A 12,119-nucleotide genomic window follows, 5' to 3' on the forward strand; every position below is an offset into this window, starting at 1 on the left:
TCTCTTTGTCTTTGCCGTTATTCTGGGTTTTTAATTGTTACTCTCTGCAATAAGGGTAGTCTGCTTCATTCTGATAAAACCTCTAAAAAGGTTTTCTTCATTTTTAAAAACTCCCAGCTCAGTAAATAACAAGTTCGTTATCACCAAAATTAGGCTCTTCTATGTCAAACTATACATGGTCACTTACAGATATACTTTATTTGCTACATTGAAATCTTGGTCTAAAATATGTTGTTTTTTTAAGAATATCCTGCAGGTCAGTTTTGATCCCTGGCCCAGGAACTTCCACATGCTGCTGGTGCAGCTAAAAAAAAGTGGGAAAAAAAAAAAAAAATCCTGTGAACCAAAACCCATAATTCAGTTGCACTGAGCCCATTTCTTTATCCATTTTGGGTCAAAATGTCAGGTTTTGATTGTTAAATTTTTATTTAAAATAGGTGATACATAAGCATGAGGGAAAAAAATCCAAGCATATCAAAGTGAAAATTCTCTTCCACTCCTGTTCTTTATTTCCCATTTCTTCCCAAAGGTAACAGCTGCCACCAGCTTTTTGATATCTTTCAAGATACTCTCATACCATAGTTCTCAAACTTGAGCGTGCCTCAGAGTTACCTGGAGGGCTTATTAAAACACACATTGTTGGGCTGTTCCCCCAGAGGTACTGAGTTACCTCTGAGTTAGTAGGTCTGAGTGGGGCCCGATAATTTGCATTTCTGAAAGTTACCAGATGCTGTTGCTGCTACTAGTCTGGGGATCCCAATGTGAGAACCACTGTTCTAGTATGTATGAGTATATTCACCCACACTTTCTATTTTTTCCATAAATACGTATGTTATTCTATACAGCTGATCTTTCTCCAAAACGGTGACTCTTAGAGCTCATTCCATATAAGTAGGGCTAGATCTGCTTCATTCGTCTTAGAGCCGTAAGTCATTGTCTGGAGTACCACAGTTATTTCAGACTCTTAATTCTGGTCCGCCTGGCAGTTTCTAGTCTTTTGCTACTGTAAACCAGGCTGCTGTGAAATGTCCTTTTGATGGCTACATCTTTCCATCATGTATGTGTATATAACAGGCTTCTTAAGGAGGGAGAATTGCTCCAGCAAACAGTGTGTATGTTTGGAGAGTACATGCTAAATTGCCCTCCAAATAGATTTTACCGATTAAATACTACAGCAATATGACTACTATATTGATGTATTTTCCTATACCCTGACCAACTCTTTGATCTTTGACAGTCTAGGTGGAAACCTGTGTCCTGTGGTGGTGGTGGTGGTGGTGGTTTTACTTTTTAGGGCCCCTCCTGCGGCATATGGTGGTTCCCAGGCTAGGGGTCCTAGTCAGAGCTGCAGCTGCCAGCCAATACTGCAGCCACTGCAGTGCAGGATCTGAGCCGCATCTGTGACCTACACCACAGCTCACAGCAATGCCAGATCCTTAACCCACTGAGCAGGGCCAGGGATCGAACCTGCGTCCTCATGGATGCTAGTCAGATTTGTTAACCACTGAGCCATGACAGGAACTCCTGTGTCCTGTGGTTTTACTTTGTGTTTTTTCTTTAAGTGAAATTTAGCATTATACTGCATATTTTAAGGCCATTTATATTTTTATTCCTGTGAATTACCTGCTTATGTTTGCCCATGTTCCTAGTGCATTTTGATCTTTATCCTCTTGATTTGTAAATATTCTTTCTATGTTAAGGAGATCAGTCATTTTCTATCACGTATTATTTGTTTTTGTGTCATTTACTATGTGCAGATATCAGATCTGGTGTCTTGTATTTATGGCTTCTTGGCTTTCTTCCTAACTTCAAAAGGTCTTACCCACTCTGAGATTTTAAAAAATTTTTGCATGTTTTTAGTATATCTTTTATGATTTCATTATCTGGAGGTTTTTTTGGTGAAAAAAACAGAGTAGCAGCCCAGAATTTTTTTTCCAGATAGTTATCTACCCCACTTTAAGACTATACTTTTTTTTTTTTTTTTTTTGGTCTTTTCATCTTTTTTGAGGGCTGCACCTGCAGCATATGGAGGTTCCCACGCTAAGGGTCTAATCGGAGCTGTAGCCGCCAGTCTACACCATAGCCACAGCAACACCAGATCCGAGCCACATCTGTGACCTACACCACAGCTCACGGCAACACCAGATGCTTAACCTACCAAGCGAGGCCAGGGATTGAACCCGAAACCTCATGGTTCCTAGCTGGATTCGTCTCCGCTGCACCATGATGGGAACTCCAAGACTATAACTTTTTTTTATGGTCTTGTTAACTGGACAAATTACCAAATATACCCAGGTCCACCTCCAACTTTCAAATGTTGTTACTTAGTTCTTTTACTTATGGAAAAGAGAAAAAAAGGAATGTGCCTAATAATCTCCCTTATTGTAGCCAAGTCTTTGATTTTTGTTCTCAGCTCTGTAGCGCCTCTGACAAGGGTAACTGCCTGTCTCAGCGGGTGTCAGCAAAACTGATCTGGCCTTTTTTTTTTTTTTTTTTTTTTTTTGACTTTTGTCTTTTTAGGACCACACCCGCGGCACATGGAGTTCCCAGGCTAGGGGTCTAACTGGAGCTATAGCCACCGGCCTACACCACAGCCACAGCGATGCCAGACCCGAGCCGGGTCTTCGACCTACACCACAGCTCACAGCAACACCAGATCCTTAACCCACTGAGCGAGGCCAGGGATTGAACCCACAACCTCATGGTTCCTAGTTGGATTCAATTCCTCTGCACTACAACGGGAACTCCATGGTACATTTTATAGTCACCCTGATGGTTTCCTGGGAAGAGCGGGAAAACTACTTACTATCTCCTTAATAGTAAATGTTAATACTATTATTAATTTATTTAAAATTTGAATTTTCTTTTTTTTTTTTTTTTTTAGGGCTGCACCCATGGCATATGGACATTCCCAGGCTAGGGAACTGTAACTGACAGCCTGCGCTATAGCCACAACAACGCAGGACAAGACAGGATCTGAGCCGCATCTGTGACCTACACCACAGCTCACGGCAACGCCAGATCCTTAATCCACTGACCGAGGCCAGGGAGAAACCTGTGTCCTCATGGATACTAGTCAGGCTCATTATTGCTGAGCCACAACGGAACTCCTAAAATGTGAAATTTTAATCGAATAATTAAATTTTAGTTTAAAATGTCTTTAGCCCAATTTATAACCTAGTATACCCTATTACTTTGACTATCCATCCTCCCTCCCTGCTCCCATTCTGAAACAAAAGTGGTATAATACCTTCATTGCTTTAGAGACTATGAAAAAAAAAAATGCCATGGTTACCCTTTATATATATCTCAAGAGTGTTCCCCTTACAAAACAGGAAAGAGAAGCCTTCCCAGGACTTCATTATAGTTTCTTCTCCCAGAACTACGCCTCAGTCCTAAGGCTGGCTAGTAGCAAAAGCCACTGAGGCTGCCAAGAAAGAGGCAGAAACCAATCCCAAGATAAGCTTAGTGGCGAGGCCCTTTGGAACAGGAGCTCATCTCTAGCTGTCATATTGAGCCAGAGGGTACTAGTCTCAGTACAGTACTTTGCATAGGTGTAGTACTGTCGGAATTTGTTTGCCACAGGGTCTTCTCCTTGGAGAATAACTAAACTTCTCACCAAATGAGAGGAAGAGAAGAGCACTGTTCTAAAAGTGAGATGCTTCGCATCTTTCTGATCTTCACAATAATTCCTTGAGGTCATTACTGTTATTCCCATGTGGGAACCAGAGTTCAAGTGACTTGGGTTTTTGTTTTTGCTGGCTCTGTTTGGTTTTTGTAGTACCATTGTGGGGAAGAGAGAGAAGTTTTGACTGCTCATAAATGTGTTATCAACATCTCACGACTGTTAGAGTAAATATAGAGAATGTTCATAGTAATTAATGTGATTTCAGTTACAAGTTTGACTTAGGAATGACAAACTTAGATAAGCGGTATTCTTGTCTGTTGCACATTGACAGTGATTTCTGCTGATTATTAGGTACTCTGGAACTCAATGGATGCCTTACAATCAGTTACATGGCATAATGTATCCTTAAGAAACCCTTGGTTTATAGTAAATGAGCTGTATTTCTTTAATTGCCAAACTTATCCCTTAGAAATGTATGGTAGAAGATGTGATTAGCATCATGCAGAAGGGATTTCTGAGCCAGTGAAATGCTAGCCTAGAACATTTAAGAATCTGCTAAGATTGAAGTGAGTTAAGTTACTCGGGTCACCTGCTCTAAGCCCAAGCATCTAGTTGACCTTGAATTTAATTTTGAATTCTTATCCTACCACTAGTGAGTCATGTGTTCTTGGGTAAGATTCTTAATCTTGATGCCTCAATTTCTTCATCTGTAAACTGAGGATAACACCTAGGTCCCAGGTTTAGGAGGACAAATAAAGTCATGCATCTAAAGCCCCTGCCTGACCCCTAGCAAGCACTGACCAAAGCGTAGGCATCATCCTTACCATCACAGTATAGTCAGGATTCACAAGTCTTATGCTAAAAACACTTAAAAATTATTCAAGGCAGGAATTATGCAGAAAATTAAAATTATTCAAGGGCGTGTAGTATTTTGGCCTAGTAGGTTTGGTATAGTTGCTTAAGCACCTAACTCATTGAAGAGTCATTCAAGTTCCAGGAGGAACACAGTCCCCACATCCATAAGTCAGTTCCTGCTGTGGTTTGGAGGCACTTTTCCGTCGGCCAATTTGAAGTTGGCTCAGCCTAAGGACTGAGAGAATAGAAAGGATTCTGAAAGTGTTGGACAGCTAGTGACACGTGTTTGGAAAGTCTCACCTTCCAACTGCTTAGCTCCAGTAAGAGTTGGTAATTTGGATACACAGGGACCTAATGGACAGGGTTGATCTGAAAAGCAGCAGCAGAATTGGGACATGTCGACAAAGAGAAAGTGGTTACTGCACGTTGCATAATCGTGAGTCGTGTGTGAGGTCTAAAGGTTGTCGTGTTAAGACCCTGCTGATTGAGGAGCACTCATCTGAACCCTGCATGTGCAAAAATCAATGCAAAGATACCCACTTGGATGTTCTAACTTTATTTTTAGACATGTTAACAGTTGTATTTATACTTTCAAATCCGAAAAGACTCTCTTGTGGCTCACATTAGCTTGATGTGACACCTTTTTGAGCACAGCCTTCTCCTCCTTCTCTCTCTCTGCTTTCTGCCTCTCCTGGTATTTGTCCATAGAGAAGATAGTAAACAGCTTAAATTCCTTGTAATTAAGAAGCTTGTGTTAGGGGGAAGAAAAGAAAAATTATTTCAGGATGGATTTGATACTTTGTTTCAAATGTCAGGATTATAATCCTTTATTTAATTGTTTATTTATTTATTTATTTTGCCTTTTGTAGGGCCACTCCCTTGGCATATAGAGGTTCCCAGGCTGGGGTTCTAATCGGAGCTGTAGCCACTGGCCTATGCCACAGCCACAGCAACACCAGATATGAGCCGCGTCTGCGACCTACACCACAGCTCACAGCAACGCCGGATCCTTAACCCACTGAAAGAGGCTGGGATCGAACCCACAACCTCATGGTTCCTAGTCAGATTCATTAACCACTGAGCCATGACGGGAACGCCTCATTTCTCATTTAAAAGCTTGAACATAATTATAATCTGATTGTAGTCTAGGAGCCAGGAACAGAGAGTCTGTTGTAGACTATAAAGGCACCAAGGGTCACTTTCTCCTGCTGAGGTCAAGTCCCAATGTGTCGGGTTGCCATCTGAGCTGCTTCACAGTGTGACCCATCTTTTTAAACCTTAGCCCTGACTTGCTTCCCCAGCATGGACTTCCTCTTTTTTTTTGTTTGTTTGTTTGTTTTTTTTGTCTTTTCTAGGGCCACTCCCGAGGCATATGGAGGTTCCCAGGCTAGGGGTCTAATCAGAACTGTAGCCGCTGGCCTACACCACAGCCACGGCAACACCAGATCCAAGCCATGTCTGCAGCCTACACCACAGCTTATGGCAACACTGGATCCTGAACCCACTGAGCTAGGCCAGGGATCGAACCCGCAACTTCATCGTTCGTAGTTGGATTCGTTAACCACTGCGCCACAACAGGAACTCCTGGACTTCCTCTTTAAATAGACAGAATTCTCTGTCTTCTCCATAGTTGTTTCCTCTTAGGATTTTGCTCATATGTTCCTATCTAAGAATTTTTTCCTTTCAATTTATTAAAATCTATAAACCCTTCCCCTAAGACCAACTCCTAAGACCCTTCCCCTAATATATTTCCTCTTTAAACTTCTAAACAAAATCCCCTTCTCTAAACGTCTGTAATTTTATATCCATGTTATGTGACAAAGCACTTAGTTATTCAAACCTCTCTCTTGCACGGGCCTATAAATCTCTTCATTTTTTTTCTGATCCCAGCGCCTTGACAAACTCGAGCGGGTTCTTCGCACCCTCGTCCTCCCCGTCTTTGCTGTAGGTAGCGGAACACTGGCCTCTACCCTTGAACAGAGAGGCTGCCCCGCCACCCTCTAGGGATCTGCACTTACGCGGTCCCCTGTGATGTCGAAGTCATGGTAGAGCTCTCTGAGTTGCTGTTTTTTAATATTGAAGAGAAAGTTGTACATGTGGAAGTTGGCTGGACCAATTTTCAGCTCCCCATCCAGGTCAAGCAGCTCAAAAACAGGCCGGGAATGACGGAAAATAAATTGCTCCTCCAGGTGGTTCTGTTTTGAGAGAAACATGTAAAGGATGTTTCATGAATCAGAGTCATTGCTCCTTCCTAAACTCCTACATCAAGACTTGAGTATTCACTAGCCCATTCCCCAGAGAGCCAAACGCAAGAGGCAAAATCATAGCAGCTCAGAGCTGAAATGGTTCGATGGTCAATGGATCAGGTCCTGCTTCAGCGTCTGCCTTCGAGGGGAACGTACGCTGCCTCTAGTGTCTGTAGCTCTGCTAGACAGAACTCTAGTCACCAGAATGCATTTCCTTATGTTCAGTGAAGATCTACTGGGAAAGTCACAGCACTGGTGGTAAAATGATGAAGACACGGGTGCCTTTCCTCGAGGAGTGGAAATAAGTAAATACACACTAATAGTGTGTACAAGGTAAGGTGGGAACCCAAAGAAGAGCGGCTGTCATCTCCATCATCCATCCCCTTCAGAAAGTTCTCTGAGGAAAGGTGCTGTTGAGGGAGAGGGGCCCTTGGGGTTCCTGGTGATCACTTAAGGCCCACCCTCAAAGGAAGGGCATGCCAAGGAGCGGGGTGATAGGATGAGATTTGCTCCTGAGAATGGCCACATGGGATCGGGGGGCTGGGTAACCTTTGGAAATTTCTAGGTTATAGTTGGACCATTTAGGAACCAAAGGTAGTTCTCCACCCATTTTTTTCTCCTTATTTCAGGTTGAATAGAAAACAGATTCTGATATGCTCTTTTTTTTTCTTCTTTTTGCCACACCTGAAGCATGCAGAAGTTCCCCAGGCCAGAGATCTAACCCACGCCACAGCAGTGACAGTGCTGGATCCTTAACTGCTAAGCCACCAGGAAACTCTGATGCACTCCTAATTCAGTGCTACCTTTGGCAAGATGGTGGCAGCAGCCAAGCTCTGCTGCCTCCACCCCAGAGCCTGACTCTTTACTTGCCTCCCGTGCCAGGAGTATGCAAACCAGCATGTAGAACTGGTCAAAACCAATCTCGCCCACAGCATTCCAGTCCAGCATGTTAAACACAATTGTGATCTGGTTCCGTTTCAAGTTAGTCACATGATGCAGGAAGTGGTAGAATAGCACATCTGTTGGGGAGACGAGATGGATTATTCTGCAACAGTTCCAAAATGCCTAGCATCTGGGAGCCACATAAACAGTCATGTCGGAAGCTCATTAGGCGGAGGAATAATAATATTTCGTTTTCAGCTTTGCCATTACACCTTCCACAGTTCCTCACACCTTAATGGCCTTTGAGTTGTGTGGAAAAGCGCCGTGCCTGGACTCGTGGACGAGATAGTGGATAGAGCTTGGTTCCTGAGCTCAGCTGCCTGCTCGATGGAGAAGATAGATACGTATATGTAACCACTAAAAAGCTCAAAGTGCCCCTTGCACATAGAGGGAAGAGCTTAATTCTCGCTGGGCACCTAGGACACGTTCTTGGAAAGGCTGGCATTCCCCTGGGCCTTTCCCTTGAGATCATGGAAACGAGACATTTAAAAATCATTCCTCGGAGTTCCCGTTGTGACACAGTGGAAACAAATCTGACTAGGAACTATGAGGTTGCAGGTTCGATCCCTGGCCTCGCTCAGTGGGTTAAGGATCCGGCGTTGCTGTGAGCTGTGGTGTAGGTTGCAGACGCGGCTCGAATCCCACATTGCTGTGGCTGTGGTGTATGCTGGCAGCTGTAGCTCTGATTTAACTCCTAACCTGGGAACTTCCATATGCCGAGGGTGCAGCCCTAAAAAGCAAAAAATAAATAAGTAAACAATTTTAAAAAATCATTCTTCTATAAAAGTGTTGCTATTCCTCATGCTTACATAAAGCAAATGCATTTGGCTATGGGGGAAAGGAACTAGACACTAAGCACCTCAGGTGCCATTCACTTTAAGTGCCATGTGTCACTGAACTCTGACAACCCTGCATACCTTTATAAGCCTCAGATAGTAACTAATCGATCTTAGTACTTCTCCAACTGTAATGGGCATGCCAATCACTTGAGGAGCTTGTAAAAACAATCCTGATCAGGAAATCTGGCCTGGGATTGAGTGCATGCTTTTTTTTTGCTTTTTAGGGCTGCACCTTCAGCACACGGAGGTTCCCAAGCTAGGGGTCACATCGGAGCTACAGCTGCCGGCCTACACCACAGCCACAGCAATGCGGGATCTGAACCGGGTCTGCGACCTACACCACAGCTCCCAGCAACACCAGATCCTTAACCCACTGAGCGAGGCCAGGGATCAAACCTGCAACCTCATGGTTCCTAGTCGGATTCATTTCTGCTGCGCCACAATGGGAACTCCTGAGTAGTGTGGCTGCCGCAGGTCTGTGGACCACACTTTGGCAGAGCTGGGATTCAAATGTGGTCCATCTGATGCCACAGCCTCCCTCTTTCAAGTGAAGCCATTTTGCACAGGTCAACACATATGCAGTCACACACAATCAGAGGGAGAAACACTGTCAAGGACAGGGAAGGGTTTTGTCGGAAATCCCACTCACCAAACATCTGACTCAGGGAATGTTAGATGGAGGACGCAAACGTGGCGCTACATTTACACAGCGGTATGTGGCTGTACTCATTGTGTCGCCATGGTAACTTCAGGGATTTGCAAGTGGGACATTGTCTACAAGTGGTTTCCCCTTGCCCACGATCATTGCAGAGACCATCTCCTGCATTAAGATACGGCTGCAAGAAATACGTAAAGCTCTCTGGGTGGTTTGGAGTGCTGGCTGAAGCTGGCTAAGCAGACAGTGAAGCAGTCATCCCAGTGTCATGGTCTGGGGGATTCTGATGGTCTCTTGACATTCTGTCCCCACATCCCATCAGGTATGATTCCCACCAGGTATGAGCACTTGGCAACATGGCCCCATGTGTAAACACAGTGGTGTTTGTATCGTTGCTCCTTGAGAAATGTTTTATTGCGAGACTTAGTAGCTACTTAAACACTGTTTTTCAACCAGCTGGCCCTAACCTACTCGAGTCTCCAAGGCCTGAAGTCACTACCTCCCTGGAAGGCAAAACTTCAGTGTGTGCCTTCAGTCTTTCAGGTCACCAGCTGGTCCCTTGGTGACCAGAAGACACAAGCATGACTTCATCTCTCGGGTATTGCATCACCAGGGAGTGAATTCGTTACCAAGGAGACCAGACTCTGCTCAGCAAACTCTGGTGAGATTAAGAATGTGGGATTTGGAGTCAGAAACCCTTGGGTTTCAGCCCCAGCTTTTCTGTTTGTAGCTAGATGCCCCACAGTTGCCTTCTCTAAGACTAGGTTATTGCGAAAATTTGGTGACATACTGTGTGTAAATCCTTTTGTAAAGAGGAAAACTGAGGCATGAAGGCATGAGAAAATGAAGGTGTCTTTATTATTTTATAAAGATTGAGTGAATTCTTTTTCACAAAACTAGAACAATTCAGAAATTTGTATGGAAGCACAAAAGACCCTGAAAGCTAAACAAAAAGTCTTGAGAAGGAAGATCAAAGCTGGAGGTATCACACTCCCTGATTTCAAACTACAGTAATCTTTTTAGGGCCACACCCTTGGCATATGGAGGTTCCCAGGCTTGGGATCCAATCAGAGCTGTAGCCATTGGCCTACACCACAGGCATAGCAACACCAGATCCTGGAAATGCCAGATCCTTAACCCACTGAGCGAGGCCAGGGATTGAACCCATGACCTCATGGTTACTAGTTGGATTTGTTTTACTTACCGCTGCACCACAGCAGGAACTCCTGAATGAACTCTTTAAAAAGTATATATTTTCTTTTTAGGCTGCATCTGTGGCATGTGGAAGTTCCCAGGCTGGGGGTTGAATTGGAGCTACAGCCACAACACCACCAGATCCTAGCTGTATCTGAGACCTACGCCTCAGCTTGCAGCAATGCCAGATCCTTAACCCACTGAGGGGGGCAGGGGATTGAACCCACAGCCTCACAGAGACATCAGGTCCTTAACCCTCTGAGCCATAGCAGGAGCTCCCTGAAAAAATCTTGATGGAAGGATTTCCTTATTGATAAATATTTCTCTCTCTCAGGTCACAATGAGTGGATAGGATGGCTTATTTATACCAGTCCTAAAAAAAAAGAAAAAGAAAACCTAGAGGTTTTTTTGGTTTAGTTTAACTGGTCTTCTATGAGTCTGTGCACTCAAAGCCCGGGTCGAGATCATCAGCACTTCTCGATCACCCACAAGTACCAAGAATTAGGAGGGATCTTGTAAATGATCTGATTCAAAGCCCCCACTGGCTAGATGAGAAGTCTGGCTGCGGGAGACGTGAGGGTTACTGCCTGAAGATAATTGTAATAATAACGAACAGGCGCTGTGCCAAATCGGTCCCATACATTATCTCATTATCTTTTTTTTTTTCCAACCACGAGGTGGATTCCATTATGAGAAGCCTCATTTACAGATGAGGAAAATGAGACTTCGAGAGGATGAGGGTGCCTCCAAATCATCAAGGAAAAGAGAGCGGAGCCAGGATTTAACCCCAGAGCCTGCAATTTTACCCCCCTCGCTGACCTGCCATCAAGGCTCAGAGATTTCTGGAGTTCCCCTGGTGGCTCAGCAGAAACAAATCTAAGATCCATGATGATGAAGGTTCGATCCCTGGCCTCAGGGGACTAAGGATCTGGCATTGCGGTGAGCTGTGGTGTAGGTCGAAGATGTGGCTCAGATCCTGCATTGCAGTGGCTGCAGTATTGGCTGGCAGCTGCAGCTCTGACTAGGACCCCTAGCCTGGGAACCTCCATGTGCTGCAGGGGTGGCCCTAAAAACATACAAAAAAAAGTCTCAGGGATTTTTCTCTGTGCTCCACTTAGAAGATAAAATAGATATGTTAATGAAATAGTTTTCTTTCTTTCTTTTTCTTCCTTTCTTCCTTCCTTCCTTCCTTCCTTCCTTCCTTCCTTCCGTTGTTTCTTTCTTTCTTTCTTTCTTTCTTTCTTTCTTTCTTTCTTTCTTTCTTTCTCTTTTGTCTTTTCTAGGGCAGCACCCATGGCATATGGAGGTTCCCAGGCTAGGGGTCTAATTGCAGCTGCAGCTGTCCGCCTGCACCACAGCCACAGCAACACCAGATATGAGCCGCGTCTGCAACCTACACCACAGCTCACAGCAACGCCGGATCCTTAACCCACTGAGTGAGGCCAGGGATCGAACCCATGTCCTCACAGATACTAGTCAGGTTCGTTAACTGCTGAGCCACGACAGGAACTCCTAGTTTCTGGTTCTATAAGTTTTCTGGTACATTTGTTAAAAACCAGGTAACGACCCAGAGGAAACATCTCGGAAGTACTGACCATTCAAAGTTTTCTTGCGGTGCACATCAAGCAGGTAAAAATACTCCACCAAGGCCTTCACGTTTCTCACGGATAATAAGCAGTAGAGTTTGTCCAGATAGAGGTACCACAGAAACGATCCTTCCTTCAGTTTCATTATGGTGCCCTTTATGCCCAAGGCTCTGG

General features: G+C 44.3%; 1 protein-coding gene across 1 annotated transcript; it reads right to left on the reverse strand.

Annotated features, from left to right (window-relative positions):
• Nucleotides 1-4,944: 4,944 nt before the first annotated feature.
• On the reverse strand, nucleotides 4,945-12,119 carry EFCAB9 (EF-hand calcium binding domain 9). Its single transcript, XM_021077113.2, has 4 exons — nucleotides 11,955-12,119; nucleotides 7,600-7,748; nucleotides 6,502-6,678; nucleotides 4,945-5,231 (listed from the first exon to the last, which is right to left on the reverse strand). The coding sequence occupies exons 1-4, from the start codon at nucleotides 12,088-12,090 to the stop codon at nucleotides 5,067-5,069; spliced, it is 627 nt and encodes a 208-aa protein (XP_020932772.1). The 5' UTR covers nucleotides 12,091-12,119; the 3' UTR covers nucleotides 4,945-5,066.

This window comes from Sus scrofa, chromosome 16, assembly GCF_054392235.1.
Source record: "Sus scrofa isolate SSC_HxYL_T2T_F1_AM1 chromosome 16, Sscrofa_HxYL_maternal_Yorkshire_Landrace_v2.0, whole genome shotgun sequence".
Lineage (NCBI taxonomy): Eukaryota > Metazoa > Chordata > Mammalia > Artiodactyla > Suidae > Sus > Sus scrofa.

Excerpts from the sequence above, each read along its gene's own strand:
- EFCAB9 (XM_021077113.2), bottom strand. The coding sequence starts at position 12,090 with ATGAAACTGAAGGAAGGATCGTTTCTGTGGTACCTCTATCTGGACAAA. Across the intron at positions 7,749-11,954 it reads CCGCAAGAAAACTTTGAATG|ATGTGCTATTCTACCACTTC; the intron begins GTCAGTACTTCC and ends TCTCCCCAACAG. Across the intron at positions 5,232-6,501 it reads TCGACATCACAGGGGACCGC|CTTCTTAATTACAAGGAATT; the intron begins GTAAGTGCAGAT and ends CCCTAACACAAG.